Source organism: Electrophorus electricus, chromosome 1, assembly GCF_013358815.1.
Source record: "Electrophorus electricus isolate fEleEle1 chromosome 1, fEleEle1.pri, whole genome shotgun sequence".
Lineage (NCBI taxonomy): Eukaryota > Metazoa > Chordata > Actinopteri > Gymnotiformes > Gymnotidae > Electrophorus > Electrophorus electricus.
In genome coordinates this window covers 3,116,483-3,141,949 of record NC_049535.1, presented here as the reverse complement: position 1 = coordinate 3,141,949, position 25,467 = coordinate 3,116,483, and the positions used below count along the sequence as shown (strand labels likewise).

Sequence of the window (25,467 nt, the reverse complement as noted above, 5' to 3'; positions counted from 1 at the left end):
CGGTAGGAATTGTGTCTGGATGGAACACGCCAGCAGAAATGCATAACTATTAGACACTAATGTCAGCCATTTTTATTAGGATGGCTCCCATCATAGAAAAAACTGAAATATTTTCTAATATTAAAATCAGTGCAGGTATTAATAATATAAAAATGGTGAAATATTCATAGCCATTAGCATTGCCTTAACAGTTAACAGCAATTATAAAATTGTTAGAATTTGTCATATTCCTGGATTTTTATTTATTTATTTATTTATTTTAAGATGAACATTGTAGAAATGATAATGATATGACAGAAATGCTACGATATCAGTGCAGTTTTTATTTACGGCTGGGGGGAAAAAAAAAAAAGAAAAAAAGAAGAAGTTAGCTACAGTCCTGAACCTCAGAGTTAATGAAAACATCCGAATGGGTGGAGTCAAACCACAATGATTTGTTTGAGCCATTCCATGTGAAACCAGCCAAGAGGGAAAACAAACAAACAGAGGACTGGGAGAGTCATGTTTGTGTTTGTGTATGGAGGAGGCATGACTGCATGTGCACTGGGCTTTCGGGGAAACCTCACTTTGATGTGTGCGCCTTGGGAGGTCAGGCTGTCAACCACAGACTGTTTTGGGTAAACATGCCCCATACACGAGGCTGTGTTTGTGTTTGTGTTCAGGTCAACTGTGTTGAAAAAGCAAAAAGGAAAAACAGAAGGAGAGGAGACTGTTTCGTTACCTTTTGTCAGGGAGGGGAATTCACCTACATCACAAACTACGGAGAAAATGTGTTTATAAAATTCTAAAGCTTACTGTACGTAATATTACATATTTCCACACCGTTTTGCAATCAGTAGCAAACAATTTATTAATAGTGATAATAAATAATAATAATAATAATAATAAAGAAAAAGAAAACTGCATTCTCTACATTACTGGCACAATTGCATATTTCAGCAAAATTTGCAAAATGTCTACTTATAATGAAAAAAAAAAGGTTTTGTTTAGACTGTGACAAAGAATAAATGATATTGATTATGGGGTGTAGATTTGTGCATGAGATGCATTATAAATGCAACCACAAGAAAGAAAAGAAAGTTGAAAAAAGAGAAAGTAAACAGCACAAATTAAACTATATAAAAAAAACATTTTATGTCAGAACATCTTTAATCCTCATTTGACAGTAACAGGGGTTCTCACTAGGTATACATTACAGATTTCAGCCCTCACAATTATTTAAAATATTCCTGTTAATTCCTTTTATCTCCCAAATTATTTCTCTTACATATGCATATCCAAAGTGACCAAAGACATGAATGGCATGTTTGTAAGAAAGCCTTTTCCCTTTTAATTCATATTGACAGCATGAGCATCACTGAAGAGATGCAAATTTCCTCATACACAACTCTAAACTATTCAACAACTTTATCTGACTGTGTTGAGTGTTCTGACTGTGATGACAATCTAGTTCACAAATACAATTCACTGATCCACAGAACTATATAGGATCACCAAATCCTGTCTGCCTGTCCTTAGAAGAGCATTTGATCATGATCTGTTTTCACTGTAATGACCTTAGCAGTCCTGGTGAGATATAAATCATATCACTCTGAACTCATTTGAGATTTTCCCATACAAATTGCCAGATAAACACAAATTGTAAAATGTCTATGAGGAAATTCACCACATTACATTGAACTATTCAAAACCTACCATGAGCCCAGTCTATTGCTGAGGTTACAAATCTATCTGTGGTATATTAAATATAGACAAATGTGGACATTCAATCATGATTACAGAGTCAGGGAGGATAAATTACAGACAATTAAATGTCTCATTAACATCACTAATGTCCTATGAAAGTAAGGGAGGGTACAGTGGCAACTAAAATCACACAGTCAAAATGCAAACAGAAGAGGTTTTCACAGGAATTCTCCTCCCATTGGAATATGCCTGCCTGATGACAAAGGCCAAGCAGGTCCCATGCCTGTCTGTCTGAGGACGGACTAGCAGGAAAAACTGCCCTCCTGACCCCTTACCTTTACTCTATTTTTACAGTGGTAAGGCTGAATGTTGCCTTGGCTGAATTATTTCTTTTATTTACTTACTTACTTATTTAAGATGTGAGGAAATAAAACACCCCTTATATGCTGTAATGCTCATAGAGGTGGGAGATCAAAGAACAGGCAGTTCCTGTCGAGCACACCGGGCCGTTACTCCCTGCTTTCTATAAGCAGCGCAACATCACCGGAAACATCTAGACACAGGAAACCTGTCCTTTTCTAAAGAGGCCCCGTGGCCGGGCTGCTGGGAGAGGCTGAGGCTCATCCTCGCCTTGGCATTAACAAGCACAGTGGTGCCGCCCAGCAGAGCCCGGGGCACGGGTCCAGACCTCAGCGTGCCGCTGCCGACCCCGTGACATCTGCTGGCTGCTGTTTGGCTGAAGCGCAGATCCACAGGGCTTCCAGCATTCAGCTCCGGCCAGATCCAGTAATGAACCATGTAATGAACCCCTTCCAGCCTTTAAGAGATGCTCAGGGTGGAGCCGTTCTCATACGACACTTCACACAATGGACTTCGTGAGGTTCGTTTGCTTGCAACGTCTTCGGGGCCCCCCCGACCGGATCGCATCAAACGATACAGGCCAAGAACAGAAGAACTTTGGGTTCTTTGCCAAGTGTTGATGAGCAGGACCTGCTTGAAGAATTCATTCCAGAACAAAACTCCAGATCTGAGCACTTCAATTTGAGCAACTGGTTCCTGGCACTGATCCAAATAGAACTGGTATATTTTCTATACTAAAAGCTTATAAAAACTTAAAAAACAACAACAAAAAAAAAAACAAACAAACAAACAAACAAAAACACACCACACCAGGCTTTGGGATAAAAAGGGGGCTGGCATGATATTAGTACCTTTCATAAGTTCAGACGTCCGATTTCAGCACCTGGAAACCAGCAGCATACAAGATCCCCCAGTCAAGCTAATGCCACTTAAAACCAAAGGGAAAAAAAACCCCTCCAAAGGGAAGTCCGAGTAATATTCCATACACAGCAGCAGTCCCTCCACCCCCCGACGTGCCAGGCAGGCCACGTGTGGTCACCACAACCGTGCACACATCTATGCCCGCAAGGACAGATCGGCAGGCAGGCGTGCAGGGCACAGCGGCTGTGGGCCAGGTGGCGTGTGTGCAGGTTCACCGGGACAGGTGGAGGTGGCGGTGCTGCCGCAGCTGGGTCAGCAGCTCCTCCTCCGTCGGCTCTTGGACATGTTCTCTGAAGAACAAGTGGGAGTTACAAGAGCATGAAAATGGATCTATACTGGATATTACTGAACAAGCCAGATGTGAGACTGGGAGATATGTCTGAGGTATGCGTGAGGCATGCAGGAGGGATTACTGAAATGATGTACATTATGTTAGGAATTAGTTGCTAGCTGCAATAGCAAGAGTTTTATAGGATCACAGTGAACAGTGAAAGTGTCACAGTTAGTATTCAAGAGCAGTCCAAGAACGCAAGGATCAGATAAAACAGCTACAAAGAACGAAGCCCAAATACAAAATAAAAACAATCAAGGTCCTTCATTGAGGAAGGGAAGACGGCACAGTGATGAGTGACGTGTCAGTGAGAAAGTGAAACATGTAAATAAGTCATTAAACAAATCACTGAAGCCTTAGGTTATTGCAGAATGAAATACGGAGTAGTTTGAAAGATCTAAGGGTTTTCTTTGTTTGTTTTGGGGTATTTTTGCATATGCAAATGTCCACTGGATACATAATACACTGGATACATTTGTAAAAACATTAATGGACATGTTCTCATCCATCTCCTATTGTCCTTTCTCGTTTGCTGTTGTCTTTGGGTTAAAACAACTGCCGCATTAAATATTTTCCGAAATATTAGTGCACCTAAAACTCGGAGTAGAGACAGGAAAACTTTCTCTCATCAGGTGAAGCATTCTCAGGTGAACTCCCCAAGGCCCCAAGCAAACGCCGCACGGAAAGTAGCCAGAAGCAAAGCCCTCAGGCAGTGTCATCATGCAAATAAGCCTCACCATTAGCCTGCAGACATCTAGAGCAGAGTACATGTGTAACACGCACACTAAAAGCCCCAGGGACCGACCTGAACATCAGCTGCACTGTGGTTTCGTAGCGCATCCTCTCCACATCTGACACACTAAGCGCGTGGCTTTTATCCCATTTGTAGGTGAAGTTCTACAGCGTTAGCACAGGTGATGTCAGAACCTTAATCGTTTCAAGACCTGCCATATCAGACTTTGAGTCTGCTCTGAAAAACCGTCTGCGACACAGTCTTGCGCCACCAAACAAGACGATTTTGGACAGCCTCGATAAACGCGATGCTCATAACAGCCAATATCATCTTACCTCCAAAATGAGGGCCACGAAGAGATTGACCCACATGACAGAAGAGGTGAGCCACCAGGACACAAAGTACAGCTTTGACCACCTAAAGACAGCCAGAGTGACGCTCAATACAAGTTACGCAGTGACATAGGGAGTCAAGGTGAGGCCATTACCGCTCCTTTGCCTTACTCTGTGGTGTATCTTGTGTAGGCATCCATGAACACCTGCCAGTTGTTCACCACCATGACATCATAAAGCAGGACTAGGGAAGACTGGAAGAACAAAACCAGCAAGCAGAACAGACACGATTAAAATGTCTAAAGTGTTTGGCTCCCCCCACAAAACCCAACACATCCACTGGCTTTCTCTCACTGGCCTCACTGTTTGAATGTATATCACTTTATTAGCCCGAACACTTCATGATCATACACATTAGAATTATGAGGTCCTGAACACAAAAATATTCTGGCCAATCCGACTGACTGCCGGGTGGATCCAACGGGCATGGGTCAAAACATGCTTCAGTACTATGGGAACAGAATATACCAGAAGAGATTATGAAAAAGTGAAAATTCAGGTGTTCAGGTGAATTAGGTGGTTACCACACTGATCTCATGCAACTGGAACCATAAACGATCATTTGCTTTCCCACCACAGAGTACAAGTACAAAAAACAATCTGCCTTGGTTGACACACTCACAGCAAAGTCATCAAAGTTGTTGGGCCAGTACTCCAGCTGCTCATAGGAGCCACACTCCATGGTGAAGTTGGATGTGCTATTCTCCCCGCTGAAAGTGGAATCCATAAACGACAACAGTATATAAGATCCAGGGTTAACTGCCGCTCATACAGCCAGAGACCGTCTGCGGTTCTGATGATTAAAGCCCGAGTTAACTAGTGGTTTTTTTTTCATTTTACTATTAACACTCCCACTGAAATATGTAATATACACCTTTACCATAATTTCTACTACTAAGCTCTGAAATCATCCTTTCAGGATAAATGATAATGTAATATTCCTTATGCACACATGGCCTTCATTGTGCACTACTAACCCCTACCTTGACCCTGCTGGAGCAGGAATCGCTCCGTGGAAGAGCCACATTCCGATAATCGCGTACACGTAGTACACCACCTGTATCAGACAGAAAAGGAGAGGATGACTAGGACCTTGCGTGGCTGCTGGACACATGTAAAAAAACGCTGCAGCACTGTTTACATTAACTGGGGTTCACTCACCACCAGAATGCCTGCAAAAGCCCGCAGGTTCTTGACAAGGTCCACGAGAGTGCTAGCCACCAGAGCCATCAACTACAGGCAAGAGCAACGCACGCGCATGCAAAACCTCATTCAGCCTGTGTTCGTGTTATTTTCAGTATGACACAACCACAAGATGGCGACACAACCCTGCAGCTATGATGGTAATGGTCAGTCACAGGAGGGTTATGCTGCTGACCTTGATTTCAGGGATGACCCTGAGGAAGCGGAAGACGATGAACATGTTCACGAGTCGGACCATCTCCCACATGGATATCACCCCCTTCTGAGCTGGCGTCCTGAAGATAACAATAAAGAGCCCTACTATATCTGTCTGACTTCCGTGGGCTGTTCTTATATATAATATGCAGATATTATAAATATTATATGTAATGATAATAATATAAAATCAAATAAAAACACCACTTACGGGTTTTCATATGAAATTTTGTATGTGACGAAAATGGAGATCTGAAGACCCTGCGATATTTAAAAAAAAAAAAAAAAAAAAAAAAAAGTTTAGTTTCTATTAGTTTCGCAGTCTGTGCCAGCAGAGAAAAATAATGTAACCCTTACAATTTAGTTATTATAAATGTCATTCTTAAAAAACAAGTCATACCAACAGAAGGACAGTGAAGACCCCGTCGAAGATGTTATTTCTGTAAGACAGGTAACCTTTCCAACCAAAGCCAATCATCTTTAGCACCATCTCAATAAGGTAGTAGAGGATGAAAGTACAATTGATGACCTAGAGAAGGAAAAGACATGAATTCTCCCACTCACAAATACGTGAAGATGAATTCTTAATTAAATCTTCTGCCTATTAAATAATACATAGTAAGCCATCAGTTAAAACAGAGACAGTTACCTCCATGTAGTAGTCGTCCCTCTGGGATACAATTTTTTCTGAATCCAGAACCAAGATGGTCTGCAAGACAATTTTATTGCTCAAGAAAAACTTTGTTTTCACAAAAACATGTAATTCATATAATTTCATCTTTATGGATAACTACTAATGTATACATTTATTTATAAGGCTTTTATAAATTTTACAATGTACTAAAAAAAAAAAAAAAAAAAAAAAGTCCTTTTGTGCAATTGAAAACTTCACTTCACTGTATACTGAATTAGATTTATTAGCTCCAGAACAAGTGTCCATAAAACTCTCCATAACACTTCTCTTATTACTTGGGAATATGAGTGTAAAACAATAATTCATACTCATCAGATAATAAAACTTGCAGTTTCATAAGATAACCACAAGGTGTAACTATAGACACATATACCAGGCTTTTCTGCCACTGAGTCTCTTATTTTTTAGGGTTTCTAATGATAGTAAAGGCAGTCTTACTATATGTTTTATACAATGCTACCACTCACAGAGATACAGAGCACATTGGCCAGGGCTACTACATTTCCCACCACAGTGAGATAGTAATGGCTTCCAATTTTCTGGATCCACTGTAGGACTGGAGATCTGTATTCTGGCTTCAGTGGGTGCTGGTGAGGAAAGAACAGACAATCATTTCCAATTAGGTCTACAGGCAAACACAGTTCCAGTTCTACACACTGTAAGTGCAGAACCATGTGACTAATAAACCTTCCCTGGTGGTAACCGGATACAGCAATGCAAATAATCGGTCCCCAACAGGATGGGCTTGGAAGCAGAGAACTCCACCTCTTTGATGATATCCTTGTCCAATTCATCAAACAACCTCTGGAATGCCTCACCATCAATAAAACCACCCGGCACCTGTTCAGCAGCCTGTGGAACGACAGATTTTGTGCAATCAAAACATAAAACTGAAAAAAAAAAAAAAAAAAAAAAAAAAAAAAAGCTTTATTCCAGTGCTGCACAGAGCGGCTTCGTTGAGCAGGCTGGGGTTAGACGTCGGGACTCACCTTCATGATCGCTTGTCTATAGTAAGACTTCATCTTCACTTTCCTCATGATCTCCAGCAAGGTAGGCACGTGGACCCTTTCTCTAGGCAGAGACGAAAAAGCAGGGAACAAGAACGTCACTGGGTGGAGCAGAAGACTCACTTCTACATTTACCTGACACTTTTATCCAAAGCAACTTACAAATCTGACTGAGTACAACTTGAGCAACTGAAGGTTAAGGGCCTTGCTCAGGGGCCCAACAGTGGCAACTTGTCAGTGGTGGGGCTTGAACCAGCAACCTTCTGACTACAAGTCCAGTACCTTAACCTCTGAGACACCATTGGCACTGCCCCTTCTAGAACACAGCATTATCGAGCAGGCGACACGATGCTCAAGCAGAAATAAATCTGTATTTTCCATTCACTTAACATTAATATGTACTCACAGTGTAAACAGGTTCATATACAGTTTACATTTATAGCTTGCACAGCTGCATAAATATTTATCAAGAATTGCTAACTGTACTACATGACTATCACCAATATATTAGCATGAGCATTAAGATAACCAACACAAGTAAGCTAGTTAATTTGTTTTGGGAAGGCTTTAAGCATGTTAGAGTAGTTAGGTAGATAGAGGTAGATAGAGTTTAGAACAACACTGTTTATCTAGCAACAGACAGGCTCTGGCTGCTCATCTGAGAGGAAAGTTGGCACTAAAAGCTGGTGACATCAGTCGGTGGTTACAAAAGGAAGTTTGCAATTGTATGTGAATTTCTACCTTGTGGCCCACCAATTCGGACTCAATAAACTGAGAATGTGGGGCTAATTTCCCCTACAAATGTTTTTTTTCCAGTTTGACAACTGGGACCACAATGAAAGTGCTTTTAGATTTTTAGTTAAAAGATATATTCAGTCCTGGCCATGTTTATAGTGTATAATTGTTTGTCCAACATCACTAGCTACAACATGATTATTCATAAACTGTCACAATTTTCTTGCAGTCCAAAATTTGTGACTACAGTCCAAACAAAAACCTACAGTCCAAACAAAAACAACAATGGTCTCATATGGTCTCAATGGTGCACCGTAAGAAGGAAAAGACATTTCTGACTAATTAAGCTGTTATTACAATTTTGTATTATTTTATTTTGGATTCGAAAGTGGGCATCACAAGCATTGGAATTTCTACTCATATTACACAGACTTTCTGTTCTTGTCTTTTTATTTTCTTGTGCGTGTTTGTTTTCTTTTGCCACTCCCAGTCTGTAGGCTGTGAGTGCGGGTGATGGGGTTGTCTTATGGGAAAGGAGTGGAGCGGTGCCACTTACACATGGTCCTCGGAGCTACTGCCGTTTATTGGACCCTGGCAGCACAGTACTTCAAATGCAGCTCGGATACCCAGACGCCTCCTTATGATGGAGGTCTGCACTGAAAGCTACAACAGAGCCAACGGAGAAGACAACGTTCATAAAGAGCATGGCGCGCACGGCAACGAAAACCCACGTCACCACAACCCCGCACTCACCAGAAGATACCCCCTGAACTGGTTGTATATGATAGCAGTGAGTAAATTCATCAAGATGTAGGTTCCTGAATAACAAAAAAAATAAAAAATAAAAAAATAAAATAAAATAAAATAAAATCACAACCACCCCTCATTCACACGTATCAAACACATGATTATGTATAATTGTGTATTATGAATAATGAAGTAGAATATACAGAGGAACTTACCACATACACTGAAAAGTATAAAAAATATAGAATAGCCTCTGTGCAAAGAATATGCAGGGACCATCACTGTGGAAAGACAGGAAGGGAAAATTAGGAGGGAGTGTTTTTTAAAGGGCCACTGAGAAGGCTTTCCCAATAACAGGCATGCCATCAGGGGAAGAACAATCCCGTGACACGGGCTGCGTTTGTGAAAAGCGCAGTCGTGGAGCAACACTACGTGTAAGGTTTTCCAGTTTGTAGTTGTCTTTGAAACACTGTCACAAGCATAACTGAGCACCTCACCATGATGACATATTTTCTGTACATCTGCACATCACCTACTCGCAACCTGAAATCTTCCAGACGTCCAAGAAAAACATCACTCGTGGCTGAAATACTGCTCAGGTCTTACCGTCAGGGTTGTTGGCAGTGGTGAGCAGCACCAGGAGCGAGGACAACGCACGGGGGAGGTTTCTGAAGTAGGCTTCCCATTCTCCGTTCTTCTCCTTGTCCTATTAACACACACATTAAGGGCAACGGACAAAGCGCATTTCTAATCGATCTGCCATCACCAGCCACATCAGCCAACATCCTGACTGCCAAAGGACAAAAAACAGGAATGGAGCTAACAGACCGCAGTATGAAAATGACAACAGTGCTCGCCCCTGGCAGTCGCATTTGCAAACACAACTTGATCTTCACAGTGCAGATAAACCTCTAGTTTGCCATGGTGCCTCTGGGGGCAGGATAAGGGAAAACGACACTTTGATGCTTTTTTACCTCCGACCTCGGGAAGATCAGCATGCCGACCATGGTGAATAAGCACAGGTGGAGCGCTAAGAGCAGGATCACACTATGGAAAGGAGAGGCCCAGAAGAGAAAAGAGGCAAAGAAGGGAAGTGCCAGTTCCACATTGGTATTCGCGTGTCGAGGACATTCTCATTAAATTAACCAGCTGGTACTGAAGGCCTCTAGAAATGTACAAATGTAAAATAAGCATATTTTACTAGGCACACCTGCTTTACAGTTGTTCCTATAGCAACCTGTCCTTTTTCTATGTACTCAGACAACAGGGGACTGATGGCCACAAGCCTTGTATTATGCAAAATTGTGTAATGTTTCTGCTGGTCTTATTCATGCATCATCGATCTCACAGATTATCTGTTCTGACAGGTGATGTGTGGACATTCTGCGTATGCATACATCAGTTTATCCTGTTTTCATAAGTGTTTGCAAAAGATATTGTGAAATAATATTAAATATTTTAATATTTAAAATATTTAATATTTTAAATATTATATTAAAAATATAAATGCATATTAAAAGCATTCAGTTACTGCCTTTCGGTCAAAACCGGGCCCTCCATGAAAGAGGCCAGTAACGTTTGCCAACATGAGCAGGGTACAAGACTCCAGTTCAGTCAGCTGACATCAGCATAGCCTAGTGGTTTCATCCGGGGTGAACTACAACTCAGTTGATTTAAAAATGCATGACAGCCCATTAGGCACAGCTATAGAGTAGATGCACCTAAAAATGCATCAGACAGTGTAAACTTGTATGGAAAAAGATTATTCTTTGATTGCATTTGATTTGATTTAACTAAGTCACATCCCCTCTAAAGTAATGTTGTTACCTTGCTATCTCTGGAAGAGTCCTCTTAATACACTTTAGAGTTTTCTTCATTAAGGAGGAATTTTGCAAGAGGAAAAATGGCCGAATTAGTCGTCTGACTCGTATGGTCTGCAGAAGAAAATGAGGAATGGAATGTGTCAGCTCTTCCACCAACACGTCAAGCAGGACACTTTGCATTCAACTAGAACTGGATGATACAGACAAAAATTTAAAACTGCAATCAGACAGCAGCACATTATGACCTTTGACAAACACATGATTACCTTTATCTTCCCTGGTGACCTGGTTAAAGATAGAGCTATACCATTCTGACACAAGGCTATGCACATTTCAGAATGCTTATTTGTAGATTACATTTAAACTACATATCATGATATACTAAAACCAAAGAACAAATATAATAAAGAGGAAACAGTCTGACAGAGGATACTTTTTTCCAGTCCTACAAAATAATTCCAATCCTACAAAATACATTTTAATAAAATAAAGTTTTCCAAAATTTTGCAGACTTGCTCTTTGAATCTAAAATTAAATTTTCAAGTTCCACAGCATTTTCCATCCTGATCCTTACGTGTTTTACCTCACTTAGCTTTGAATAGTTTTTGTAACAGCTCCCCACCCCCCAAAACAGGAAAAAAAGTGCTTCAAATAAAAGAATCTGCTTTAAACTTAAACAACATATGAAAAAATAAGATCAAATGGCCCAAGTTTGGAAGTGAATTCTGATTAACTCACCTCATGACACAGCATAGAAACAGTTATCGCCCAGTCAATTACTGATGCTGCTATTATCAACACATAGCCAATTAGCCATTTATTAATGCAAAACTCATCCCATCCAATCAGATAACTCTGTAAAACACAGATTGGCCATACATATTACACATTAGCAAGGTAAGAATAATATACATACGAGTGTTCTGCACATGTTAGCAGATAATAGATAAAATACTGAAATGAAATCATCACTGAGTATTTTTCATGGGATACCTTCGCAGCAACATCTAGGGTGAAGATGCAGAGACAGATTAGCTCTATGGCCTCCGTGAGGCCGCACGGGGGCTCCCAGGGGTCAGGTCTGAAGCGGGGGTCCGACGTGTAAGTGATGGAGGAGGGTTTTTCCACAAAGGCCAGAGCCAGAACTACAGCTATGGTGAGGCCAAGACCCCTTCATCACACACACGCACACGCACAGTGAGTGTGGATTAATACCATCTGCATATTTACCAATGGAACTAAAACTGTAAAACAATTAATTATCTTTAAAAAGAACAATTTGCTTAGAGATCATTTATATTTACTGATTGAGACAACTTCTATGAGAGTACACATGTAGCCAACAAATCGATGGCTTCAAAGTTTGCATGGAATCTCTTAGAATCTGCAATAAGTACACATCAAGCAAAAGAATAACGATAATCTTCTTTGTCTTGCTTGCTTACCACTGACAAATTCTGGAGTAGTACCATCTGTACAACCGTAATGATCCAGAGTCAACTTTGTGATTGATGGACCGATACTGTGGAGGGCAACGTATATTGAACACAGTGTGAAAGATGTACAAGAAACTCCAAAGTATTCAATAGAAAATAGCCCTGTTTTATTACCTGAATGGCATCCTCTATGAATACAACTGCCTGCTGGATATAGAGGCCTTCATCATCTTTTCAAATAAAGACCAAAAAACAGATATGAATGAACAACAGAAAAGGGAAATCAGCTTGTCAAAGAAAAGTACAATTTTATGAGCACTGTGACATGCAATTTTTTCCTACCAAGAACACAGGATGTAATTACTAGAATTTTCACTGGTTACAGAAGAATTGTGAAGAAGTACCACAATGGTGCTTCTTTGTCAGATGGATTGTCAGAATGTCAGTGGTGTCATGCCTTCAGCCTCAGACCGGCTTCCTGTGAACTACGTTCCCCATGATCCCCTAGTTTGTACCCTATCCCCTGATTATTAGATGCATCTGTGTCTTGTTGGTCTCTCTCTATATGTTTGGTTTTCTTTCTTTATGTCATAGTGAAGTCTCATTTTTCTAGTGTTGCATTTCTGAGCCATTTGCGTGGGACTTATTGCCATCTTGTTACTGACCTACACCTGTTTATTTTACCTGTTATTTATTTGGACTGTCCTTTACCCATCACATTTATTGGATTTTACCTGCAAACGACTCGGTCTCTGACAAATGGAGGGGCTATAAATCACTCAGCCAGAGTATTTTAAGGACAGTCTAATGGGAAACAATCATGTCATCGGTCCCAACATTACTTCAGTACTATATTTTATTAGCTGGCTGTAACTGTGTTGTGGTTACTTGAGCAGCTGTGGTGTCTAATAATGAGGCCAAACAGGAGGAAGGTCACATGCATCACTAATAAACATCCGTTTACAGTTATCTCCCTTTAGCAGTTCACTCACTTTAAATTGACACTGTTAATTGTCTTTAAAGCTGCACGTTTGTAAACACTTGTTCATCTTTTTATTGTCTTTGTTTTCGAATTCATTCCATAGCTACCCCCAAACATATGGCAGTCCAATGATGCTTTTCCTCTCTGAGGTTATACTTTATATATAACACATTTCTACACTCATACCAGTGCTGCCCAGGGATATGTTTAAATTCCAATGCATTGTCATTGATCTTGAAGCTTGGGAACCTGTGTTCTGTAGCAATATTCAGGTTATAGAATCAGAAACACAACTCACTGTGAAATTCATGTTTTCTAGGCAATTGGGGTGTATAGTCAATGCAAGGATGCTATGTGTCTTGTTTATGTAAATCTATATTGTGCTAACAATAACAATTTACAGAGAAGATGACGCCCTTTTTATGGGGTTCACGGCACACTGCAGCCTGCGGCGCCAAAGCCGGGTGCAATATTTTATTCATTTTATTTGGTTATGAGTGCATATAGAAGTCAACTTTTCCACTGCTAAGGTGACACTGATGTCCAGATGTCCCCATCAAAACTTATCACTGTCATGATGCCATGATAAGCAAAGTACACCTGCATAACTGAACGTAGATTTGCTTGCACAGTGAGTGGTTTCCCCTTGATATATGTACAGCACAGTATATTATGCTATTGAGAAGCTTTTTAATATACAAGATGTATATGGAGTATCAGCTTTGAGCTAGAACAGCTTGAAATATACAACCTCAGCTGACAGAAGAACCGTTTAAACAAATCATTCATTGTTTACATTGACTGGATAGCATAATGCATTGACTGCCCTTTTTACTGTGTCTAATTTAATTAGCCTTGAAATAGCTCTAGACAGCTCATAGCTTCTATACAGCTCACTGTCATCATCAAGCGGTATGTCCAAAATGTCTTAGTGGTGAACACAATTTCATGCATAAAATAACAATCAGAAATAATAATCAGAAATCACAGAAACCATGCTGTGATCTAACACAAACAACTCACGTGTCACAGAATGCTGTTGGGATGCAACCGTTCAGCAGTTCACTACTGAGATATATGTAAGCCTGAGCCATGCTGAGACATAACTGAGCCTGCCTGAGCTGTGATTCCCAAAGCTTCAAGCACAAATCTCACAGTACGGCAGTGAACCAAGCAATACACTCTCTGAAGGCCTTCTCCATCTGCCTTTCGCGCATCTCTCTCCACAACCTACACTGAGACTCACATGTGAGTGATGTCCCTAAAAACACATGAAACTTAAGGGAAAATGTTAATTGAGTCAAACTGAATTACCTTGGGAGCAAATGTGTGTCTGCCTGTGATAACAAAAAGGTTTTTCTGTCGGATCAGGCAGAGTCAGAATTCGCAAAACGTGGCTTAAGAGCCTCAACGTCGCTGATGCCAGAACCATTACTCCTGAGTGAAGTGGCTCCTTTGCATGAGGGCTACGCAGCTACACACACTGACACAGGCAGACAGTCCCCTTGTGCTCACACACACCTGTTGGTTGCTACTCAAAACAGTATCTCACTAGATCTAGTGTGCTCACACAATGCTAGCTGAGTACAAAAATACTGTGGTTTTACCAGACTTCACCCGTTCATCTTAAAATAACACTGCTGATGAAACGGGGAAGTAGGTGTTCCCCAAAGGACACATCTTCTGTCTAAAAACGTGTATGCCGGTAATACTGTAATATAACTAACCATAATCGTGTCTCAGTACGATGAAAAATCTTTTACACACCGGTCTAATCTGTCGTACTGCGTGACTACATCAATGTTAACATGAAGCAAAAAAGCAATGCAGTAGATTGTGCAATAAACAACAGATTTGTTTGGAGCAACAAAATCTTTATACTTTTCTTTTAGCTGGCGTTTGCAAGGGTCGTTTTACCAAATAACGACAGGTTAGACGGTAACGTGTCGTTACCACTTACATGTGAAGCCCGGTTTCAGCCTCAAGAAAAGCGTGACCGAGGAGTGTAAGAGTTACGAGAAAGCTGCTCTAGGGTTAAACATTTCAGATATAGGGATAAACAGGCTCCAGCAAGCCAGCTTGGCAAAAGCATATCCAGGAAGAGAAGAAAAAGAGGAAAGCGTTGATTTGGGTAACCTGCCAAAATATGTCTAACCATTCCTGGAACAGTAAGAAAACTGAGTCGGGTACGACGTCCGAAGACCGCAAAACAACTGCTTGGGGTTAAGCGTTCACGCAGTCTCTGATGACTTACGGTCTTCAACGCGGCAGGAGTCGTCCGTCACCGAACAGGACGCTCCTCTCGTCCTTGGCGAGCCCGGATCAGAGTGACTGGAATCTCCAGTGCCGTAATCTACCGAGGCCCGGTTTGTGCTCCCACCTAACAGCGGCTCTGCCTCCATCCAGACCCAACTGAAAGCCCCAAGACTAGACGACGAAAGGTCACGCAAAGGGGATCCAACTGGCGAACTAGCAGAAGATAATCCTGTCCATGTGTGTGCGTGCAGCGTGAAGTGTCAAAGTCTGCCAGATCTTTAAAGTTCCACGGTTCCTCTGGACGGGCTTAAAAAGGTTTCGCTTCTACCTCGCCGACACGGTAACGCAAAGTTTTAGTTCATGGCAGAGGGCTGGTGTTAAGATACTCCGCCCATGTGCTGAGCTTATATATACCCTTCTGCCTGTTGGTGTTGAGCGGTTTTTGAAGCTTTGGTCTTGGATCGCTGCTGTTGGGAAAGGTCTCGTGACTAGATATCTGCACCAGCGATTTTTTCTCCTGCTTTCCGGAGCGCGCGTCAACATAAGCGTTAGTGTACGACTTCACCGAGGTGAAAACGTTTTAAGTGTTATATAAACACTAAGTAGGCCCAGTACCGCAGCAAAAGCGTTATAAGATTAGATAAATATAAGATCTCTGTGAATGTTACTGTACAAATCCCAGTTAGACGCGGTCTGGTGAAAATGAGCTGAAACAAAAAATGAAAATGAAATAAATACCCGATCCCAGCCAACCACAAAAATAAAAAAGTTTCTTGTTAAGCTTAGTCATAGCTTGACATTCAAACCCTGAACATCAGGGGCCTGAACCGTTTCACACTTCTGTGGCAAGAAAGTTCATTTTAAAAGTGCAAAACCATCCGCATGTTGAGCTGTCGCTCACCGCACGCGCTTATGCACAATCTATTCAGTGACCCGTGCACAGAAAACAGAATAAAGCTGAAATAACTCTGGAAAGACGGACTTTAACATGTGATACGCTTATTTTCAGTTACTTATACCGACTGGCTGAACTGATTAGTTCTACTGGAACTAATTCAGACGTAGACAGGGACGGCGACAATGCAACAACTAGTACTGTCTCTTGTTAAATGAAGATTGATAATATCATCACCTTTATTTAATGTTATTTGAAGACAATGAAATCAACATGAGCGACATTCAAAGTTGGTGTAGCAACGTTTTAAATAAATTGTAAATGTTTACCGCTTTGCATAGTGTTCCAAAGATAACCAAACTGAAATGTAATCAAGCTCCACAAAGTACTGCTTCGTTTGATGTTGTTAACAAATCTTCAAAGAAACATTATCCAGGCACTTGGGGCATTTTATTTTTAATTTTTAACAGATAATAACCAAATATCCACTGTCTGGAGGCAACAGTACAAAATATGAGTAAAATGTAATGTAAAGATACAGTAATCTAACAGCTACTACGTAATAGAGTCTAGCAAGTTACTTTTGAGTGGCCACAGGGAGACTCAGTTGACAAGGGAAATCAATAATGGCCAGAATAGAGATCTTATCTTAGATACCCCTAATACCCTAGATAAGGTTATTTAATATATTCAGAATCTCCACCTTCCATCATGGAAACCTGTGAAAGACAGAACATGTCTGAGAATAATTGGGGCAATTGCCAGTACAAGCAAACATTGGTGATCCTCAGATCTATATAGTATTGTAAAGTCATAATGTGCTTAAAACCAGCAGCAGAGTAGACTAACCTCCTGGTCAATGCAGCGGAACTGCAAAGACCATTTTGTGTTGTAGAGAAAGGGACGAAGGTCAAAGCGGTTGTCGTCTGGCCCGTAGCTCTCAGCATGGTAGGATGGCGTCACTGTGGTCATCTTGTGCCTGTTGACTGAGTACATCCGGAAGAAACGCTTCACTTTGGCAGCCACCTAATTAACCAGAGAAGGAAGGCCGGAATGTCAAACAATCAGTGAGGTTTTCTGGAAAGGTTTAATGGTCGCCTCTGAATGGCATTGTGAAAATGAGGACTGGATTTAACTAGAGCAGCCAGAGTAAGGTGAGGAAGAACTGCTCCACTGAAGCAGCCAAAAGGTACCCAGCAGGGCTGATCTGTACCCAGCAGGGCTGATCTGTACCCAGCAAGGCAGACCTGTACCCAGCAAGGCAGACCTGTACCCAGCAAGGCAGACCTGTAAGGGAGAGTAGGTCTCTCTCCATGAATGAATGAGCTTGCAGAACAAGCTGTATGGGCCACACTTGGCGATCTTCCTGAGCTTGCCGATCACTGACAGCTCTGAATAGGTCATCCCCATATCAGCCTGAGAGAGAAAGAGAGAGATTGAGATTGACCAGAAGATGAATTAGGAAGAGGTTATATGTTACATAACCACACACACACACACACACACACACACAGCCTCTCCTTGCACATATGAGAAAGAATGGGGAAGTGTGAGAAGGTGTAGGAAAGTGAGAAGGCCCAAGGAAATGGGGGGGGGGGGGGAAACCCCCACACTGATTATTACCTCATCTGTCTGAGACACTTGGCCATCAATCAGGGGCTCGAGTTCAGCGGTGGGTGGAGCAGCAACAATGCTATTGAACATGGAGGCAAAGGTAGGTGTTTGGAGCAAAGTGACTAGTGAGTGTGTGGGAGGAATGATGGCACACTGGTGGCCATCTGCATGGTGGATGTTCACACACCTTGTAAGAGCAGTGAGCTGAAAGTGCTCGATGCAGTACTGAAGGAAGCGCTTCAGGTCCATTTTACCAATCCCTCCAATGGGGTTGATGTCAGCACTGGAGCAGTCATACTTTGTGAAGTAGCCAGTTAAACTTGGGAAAACAGATGCTTTTTATGAAGCCACCCCTCATCATCGCAATAAACCTGCAGCTTTAATGAGGTAATGTGGTCGCAGTGATACAAACCTCTCGTCCACGTTGGCCGAGCCAAGCACCAACAAACCACCGGGCTTCCCTTGAGCCCACAGAGAGAGCTGGGCAAAAAGATATGCCAGAACCATCCGGACACGAGCCTGGGAGGTTAAAAACAGTGCCTTCACTGCATGTGATAGATTTGGACTGACAATCTGTGTGCCCAATATGTGTGTGCTCAATATGTCCATAAGTACATAAGTTTTCCATTATTCTCCATCCACACTGTCATTTGAGAGTGATTAACTAAAACACAAATATTTTTTGTTTATCTCTTCTGCAAATGTAGCCACTGGTATACATTCAAACAGTGTATGGGCAAAGCAGAATGAACAGGCAGCATGCGTTATAGCCATGCGTTGTGCTGCACAGGACATGTGCTGTGCTTGTGAAACTGGAGAACCTCCACTCAGTAGGGCGCCATGGGGTGTCAAACGGTCCAGTGTTCCGCGAACACTGTGGTTAGGTTGCGTTACACTGCAAGCAAACATTCAGAGCTGAAACAGCCAGTCAGCACCATTTTCCCGGGCTTCTTTGATGGATTACGTTGCAAAAGAGATAAGCTTTTCCCACAGCAAATGGGTCTGAAGCAAGGAATACATCTTATTAAACCAAGTGAACTTTAATATTGGTCTAATGGATTTTTTCATTACAGTGTTGTACAGGTGATTAGGTAGGGGGGTGGTGGGCTCAAAGAGTAGTCTATAATAACAGTAACTTAATCATGTCACCAATTTAAGATTATCAAACACAGATTAAGACCAATCCTAGAATCTTTACGCAGGACTGGGTGACATTCTAATGATTAATCTCTGCATCACAAAAACCGGAGCAATGTTTTACGAAGCAGGTATTGTATGGGTATTATATATTCTAAACGTTTAATGGTATGAACAATACATCCATGCAAAAAGTCACAAAATTCACCTTAGACATCCAAGTCGTACATTAAGAAATGTTTGGGATGGAAATGACTGCTTTCCCATCACTAGTAATGATATGTGGTCTTAATAAAGCCGTATCTTACTAGTCTTTGGGCATGAAGTTGTGTGGAATGCTGAGACCCACCTGCACATTCTGCAGGGCTAGGTTTTCCCTGCGGCAACCTCCGTTCGCCCGGAATTTTGGCCACTTCCCCATCACTATGGAAAAGATTCCCAGCATGCCTTTCACTGCCATGTCAATGTTTATATTAAGATGATTGCTATCGGGATGGAAAAAGAAAAAGCATAAATATTTACCTAGTCTGCATATAGAATGTATTTAAAAAAAATAAGGCATTTCTCAACCTCAGTTTGTGTATGTTCACCCCATGCCATGCCACCACTCTATGTACACGGTTGACATAGTGGATGACCTCATGAATATGATTTGAATTTGGCACACCAAAGTACACATTCAGGTTAAACTGATATCAAGAATTAGATTTTTTATTTTTTTTTATCATTTACAAGCATTAACATGATCACAAAACTTGGGGAGGCACAGAAAGAGCGTGCCTCTCTGCCGGACCTGCCAATCTGGGTGGCCAGAGCTCTGGCTCGGTCACGGGTGCCCGTGGAAGAGTTCTCACTAGCCATGTAGCAAGTGGTGAAGAGCCGCCCGCACAGCTCCCGTGGGTCCTCTGGCCTGTAGGAGCCATCGGACACCACCCGCTGGACATCCTCCAACACCTGGGCGTCTACGGTGCATCAGCACAATTAGGGCTAGTGCTGCCATGACAAGTCTTAGTAGCAAAAGCAGAGTAAGTCCCTAGGTGTGTAAGCAAACTAGGTGAGTAAGACTTACTGCCGTCGTGGACTGCCTTGCAGAGCAGCTCACACATTGAGTAGACGATACAGGCAGAGGAAGCGCTGTCTACACCACCACTCAGAGGGAGGAGGAAGCCAGCCTAAAACCACAGACAGACAAAGACTTCATGAAGAAACACCGCTAAGACTACTTTGTTTCCCCCTGCATTGACACACAATGATCCTCACCTGACCACTCCTCCTTAAATAGTCCCATAACCAGCATGCAGGTCCAAGACTGTGGGCAAAATGTACATAACAGTAAATATAAAAATGGAAGCAATACAGACAGTAATGCATTTGCAAGACTAAATTCAGACTAATTCAGCATATATTGTTGTTTAAGTTAGATACATACTGCACGTATGTTTCATGGTTCACTAAATACAAGGGAGAGGTAGTCAGTTAGCTCGGTGTTAAGAAATCTTAACACCACTTGTGGGACCATTTTAATTCAGCTTGTGGTTCTAAATGAAAAGCACTGGAACTCTTGGTTACTAGTGTTACTACAATCCTCCAGGTGGTAAACTAATAACCAAGTACCTTTTGTACCAATAAAAAAATAGGTGAGAGTATAGTAAGCAATGAACCCCACCCAAGTTAAAACCAAAAACACATATCCACATATGACTCAATAAATAAACAAATTTCAGAAAACCTTAATATGTTTAATGAATAACCAGTTTCTCTCCTTGGGGTGATTATGCTCTAATGTGTCTTAGTGGTCATTTTAGCATTAGAGGACATTTCTAAACACCCCCAAACACCCTAAACACTTATGAAAGTTGAGCACTGGGTCACCTGATCTCCTCCTCAGGACAGTGAAAGCCCCAGTCCACAGGCTGGTGGGTGGGCAAGTAGATGTCTTTGCAGTCTGACAGGGAAAAATCAACTTTTATCCTTTGATATGGTTTGTGTTCATACTCCTGGAGACAGTAGGAGATAGAGGAAGAGGAAGCAGTTAAATACTGTAACGTTAATGCATAGTGGTCATGTCTGAACATTTCTCCAACACTTCTCAGAGCATCTCACCATATGTGGGTGACATCTCTCTCCTCGATAGCTGCGCACATCCTCAAGGTCTAGAGTGGCTGTGACAACCTCCTTTAATGTCAACAATTGAGAGAAAAAAAAAAGAAAGAAAAACAGTCATTAACAATATTTTGTACTAAACATTATTGCTTTGGGAACATGCCACCAACTCACCCACAGTAATATTTTAAAAATAATTTGTTAAAATGTCATATAAAATACTAATTACTATAATAAATACTAAAATACTTAAATGCTATCCAACATGAATATTAACTAGTATTTTTATATAGGAATATTTGCAAACAGGACCTTTCATAACAGTGTTCCAGTTTGTGGTCATGACCACCCGTTTATACAATTTAGCAGCTTTGATGAAAACAGAGAGAGCTCTTACCACGTCATCTAGAGAGAACTGTGCCCCATGAGCCACAATGTCTCCATTGATGGCGATCATAGAACACCCATCATAGTACAGACGGTCCCCATCACATCCTTTCTGATTAGCAAAGAGATAAATCCCCCCACTCTGTAACACACAAGTTCACTAATCAACCCTCCCCGTAAGGTGGGAAATTTGAGTGGAACTCAAACTCTAACGAAAGCTGATTCCGCGAGGAACGCTATATGTGTCCCAAGCGCCATCTAGTGGTAAGTGGAGGGAAAGCTATGGTAAGCGCGTAGTGTTTCTCTCGGCTAGGAACAGAACAACCATGTGCGACTGACCTTTGTGGTGGCTGATTTCACCAGGTTGACCCTCTGGTCAGCCTTGCGTAGCTCATGATAGCTGGCAGAGGAGTTTGTGAAGATCTCCACGCCATCTAAACCCATGTCAACATGAGGACTGAAAAATAAACAATGCAGTGCAACTGCATAAATTAATACTAATATATTATGACTCCCTCTGACATTACAATCAGGCTAGAAATCTAAATATGGAAAATAAAATGGGAAGATGTATTGTGCCATTTCTGTGTGTTATTTAGTTTTTGCAATCCTACTAACTTTAAGGCTCTAACTTAGAATGTGCAAGCCTGTAGTTTTGTTATTGGTTACATGTATCAATGTCAATACTGCTGCAGAGGTGTTGCTCATGCCTCACCACAAGCATTTCAATGCATAAATGTCCTGTATGTTTATGCAAATGACAAATAAACTTGACTTGGCCACCCGATGATGTGTTATGTGAGGTCTTCAGTGGGGGAGGGTGCAATACCTCCTGGGATTCCACAGCTCAGCACAGATCTCACTCCCTATACAGGTGTCCTTTGTGGAGAGAACTGCATCTCCAAATGGCACCGTCACCTAAAGAGGAGCATTTTAGTAATAACTACAACGGGTTATTTCATAGGACCATGGAAAACTAATAGCTCTTTAGTCCAATCTTTCTAAGTAGAGGCCATTAACTGAAAGTCAAAAGCCTTCAAGTCATTAACTGTATATTTGACACCAAGATGCAGACTATTCCCACATGTGCTTTACTTTGAATATGAACAGATTGCTCAATACATTTAGCTAAATCATGTACCACATGCTAATGATTAATCTTAGGGAGGAGCTGCATTCTTTACTTGTCCGGTCACATCCTGGATCATTCTGGGCAAAAAGTACTCCTCTACATGTCTGAAAATAAAGGAGAGGCACATGGCTCTAGCTGGATCATCGCATACATGGCATGGGTAGTTTTGTTAAGAAATTCCCTGAATAAGTGTTGCAGAAATGAAATCAGAACATAACATTGTGTACCTGGGCTGACTCCAAGGTGAATACCAACGAAATTCCCTGTTATTGCCATGATTTGCCAAAAGCATTTTAGGCCGGATCAGTAATATCTTCCTGCGACAAAAGAAAACGAGTTTCAATTGTGCAAAATCTTCCCTCCAGACGAAAATGTTATCTAAGTAACATGAGGGGAAATGATCTGGCACTCAACAAATACAGGAAGGCTTTTTCTCATTATATTGTCAATACCAAAGACTAACTTGTTCAGGAAAAGGACCCTGCAGTTGTAGCGAACACTGTGATGCATAATAGGCCTGTAAAGAAAAGACACAAGACATGATTCTGCATGTCTTTGAAACCACCGCGTTGCTGCATTACTGGGTGGCACGCACACTGAATACAGCACAGAGTGTGAAGCGTTTTTGACACTCACATGCCAACATCACAGATAATGTTCTGGGTCACGGGGGACTCCAGCAGATCCTTGAGGACTTGGAAGCAGTGGAGTAGAGTGTCCGATTCATAGAAATGATCAGCACATCCATATCCACTGATGGTCCAAAACGGATTAGAGGCAACCAAAGAAGAGAACAGAAAGGGTGTTATTCATCTTCATCAGAACAACTAGACCTGGCTGGTGTCTCATACACTTACGTTAAGGGTAGATTTCTAAGTTAGACTATCTCTCTGTTTCATGGACAGTCTGTCTGTTCATATGTGTACTTGTTGGGCCAGTTACCAAAACTCAGGCTGGTCATTTTAGTCTAGTCTTAGATTAAAAGATTAAAAAGAATTTCCAATAGTGGTTTACCATCAACACTGCAATCTGTTCCTAATCTAGACCCAGGACCGGGAGAGCAGCCCGTTATGAAATCACAAATAGTAATCCCCTAAACAAGAGAGCGTAGTGGACAACATTAAACGTGAATTTATTCATTATTAGAAATCAAAACGGCAATTACCAGATTTCCAGCTCTGGTCCCAGTCTGTACTTAGCCCCTTTCGATTTGGCTATTTCAATACCTGTTTCAGGGAGCAAGGTGACATTTACAGTGGTAAGGATTACGTTACCAAACCTGAAAAATTATCCTCTTGCTTACTGTAACCAAATAAATAACAGGACCAGTGTTGTATTGTATGATGCAAAATTATTCACTTCCTTGCAACGCGAACTTTTAGAAGCAAAACTTACTTTTCAGTATTCTTAGTACATTGCCGTCAAAATCTAAAGCCCACTGATTCAGGGAACAAGTCGCCAGTGTAACTTTCCGACCCATGACGTCAAATTAAGAAACAAGTGTAAAATGAACAGCGCTGAGCACACGAGGCTGCTCTATGCCAAAGTGTCTTTCACGTTTATAAAACAACTAGGTAATACCTAAACTTCCGGCATTTACATTTCAAAGTAAAAGTCTCCATGCTTGATTCAAATATTATAAAATACCATTCTACTTCATGCAATATTTTGTCTCCGAGGACAGAGCATTTACATATTTCATTACAGAAGTAGCAGGTTTGTTTGTTTGTTTGTTGTTAAGAAATAGTTGAGCTGGTAGTGTGTCAATACTCAAACTAGTAAAAAGGATTTAAGTAATGACTTTTATGTGAGTCCTCAGGTTATCATCAATGTAGAACAATGTTATTTATGTTATTTATGTTACAAATTTCAGTGTAATTACGTTTCTATAGCCATGGTTATAAAAGAAACCCTAACCATATCCCGACTGTAAATGTACTCTAACTGCAAATACAGTCACAAATCCAGTGGTGGCAGAAACCTAAAATTTTTTCAGTTCTTCTATTTAGGTGCAAATGAGTTTCATATATCATATTTGTGCAGTATCGCATCTCATTCATGTGGGTTGTATTTAACATAAAAATAAGCACCCTTACATTTATGTAGAAATATTACTAATTTTAAAACTAGATTTAGCTTTAACTAGCATTATTGATTTCTTAAATACTAATATTTTTGGGAGAAATGCAAAAAGCAAATCGGACAAACATCAATCCTCTTCATTCCTTCTTAATAAATAACTTTTTTTTCTTTAAAAAGTGGGCCTAATTTCTGAATAGTACACGTAAACTTTTTTAAAATTATAATTTGTTATTTTTCATGGAAGATATTGTAAGCATGTGGTCTTTTTCTTTGTTAGTAATAAACCCAAATAAATGCCAATTTTGTACAGTGATTGTGAAAACGCAGAAATTTAATTGTAATTTTAAAAAATGTAATTGTAACCTTTTTTTACACAATAAAACTCTCTGCCATCTCCTCCGGTACCTCTTGTTAATAGTAATCCTACCACTAATCCTTAATAAATGGGCTAATGTAACCCACATATTAATTACTGTAGCCATTTCTTGTTGATGTACTGCGTAAATCTAAGGCAGATGGACGCGCTTGAGGAAGCATCGTCACAGCCTGATCGGGTGCTTATGGGTTCAGGCCTTTGTCGTCCAATCACAGATGTAGATGTCCCACTTCACTTTAC

General features: G+C 41.1%; 2 protein-coding genes across 3 annotated transcripts; both read right to left on the bottom strand.

Annotated features, from left to right (window-relative positions):
• Positions 1–832: 832 nt before the first annotated feature.
• tpcn2 (two pore segment channel 2) lies at positions 833–15,987 on the bottom strand. Its single transcript, XM_027011979.2, has 25 exons — positions 15,500–15,987; positions 12,438–12,493; positions 12,273–12,349; positions 11,821–11,998; positions 11,566–11,682; positions 10,832–10,938; positions 9,979–10,051; positions 9,611–9,710; positions 9,220–9,285; positions 9,011–9,075; positions 8,814–8,920; positions 7,505–7,586; positions 7,281–7,367; positions 6,983–7,102; positions 6,471–6,530; positions 6,222–6,350; positions 6,033–6,082; positions 5,802–5,901; positions 5,585–5,656; positions 5,407–5,480; positions 5,046–5,133; positions 4,535–4,617; positions 4,367–4,448; positions 4,104–4,195; positions 833–3,257 (listed from the first exon to the last, which is right to left on the bottom strand). Exons 1-25 carry the CDS (start codon positions 15,645–15,647, stop codon positions 3,179–3,181), a joined length of 2,292 nt encoding a protein of 763 aa, XP_026867780.1. The 5' UTR covers positions 15,648–15,987; the 3' UTR covers positions 833–3,178.
• An 840-nt stretch (positions 15,988–16,827) lies between these two features.
• Positions 16,828–24,321, bottom strand: nadsyn1 (NAD synthetase 1). Of its 2 annotated transcripts, XM_027013005.2 has the most exons (21): positions 24,165–24,321; positions 23,935–23,995; positions 23,406–23,522; positions 23,233–23,286; positions 22,997–23,086; positions 22,822–22,873; positions 22,467–22,555; positions 21,977–22,094; positions 21,648–21,779; positions 21,251–21,322; positions 21,020–21,144; positions 20,408–20,456; positions 20,217–20,319; positions 19,941–20,109; positions 19,497–19,632; positions 18,423–18,529; positions 18,198–18,329; positions 18,020–18,089; positions 17,684–17,812; positions 17,246–17,422; positions 16,828–17,115 (listed from the first exon to the last, which is right to left on the bottom strand). In XM_027013005.2, the coding sequence occupies exons 1-21, from the start codon at positions 24,247–24,249 to the stop codon at positions 17,074–17,076; spliced, it is 2,109 nt and encodes a 702-aa protein (XP_026868806.2). In that variant the 5' UTR covers positions 24,250–24,321; the 3' UTR covers positions 16,828–17,073. The 2 variants fall into 2 exon arrangements, with proteins under 2 accessions (XP_026868806.2, XP_026868816.2); XM_027013015.2 differs by lacking the exons at positions 23,935–23,995; positions 24,165–24,321 and having other exon boundaries at positions 23,222–23,286; positions 23,406–23,422.
• Between the last annotated feature and the right edge of the window lie 1,146 nt (positions 24,322–25,467).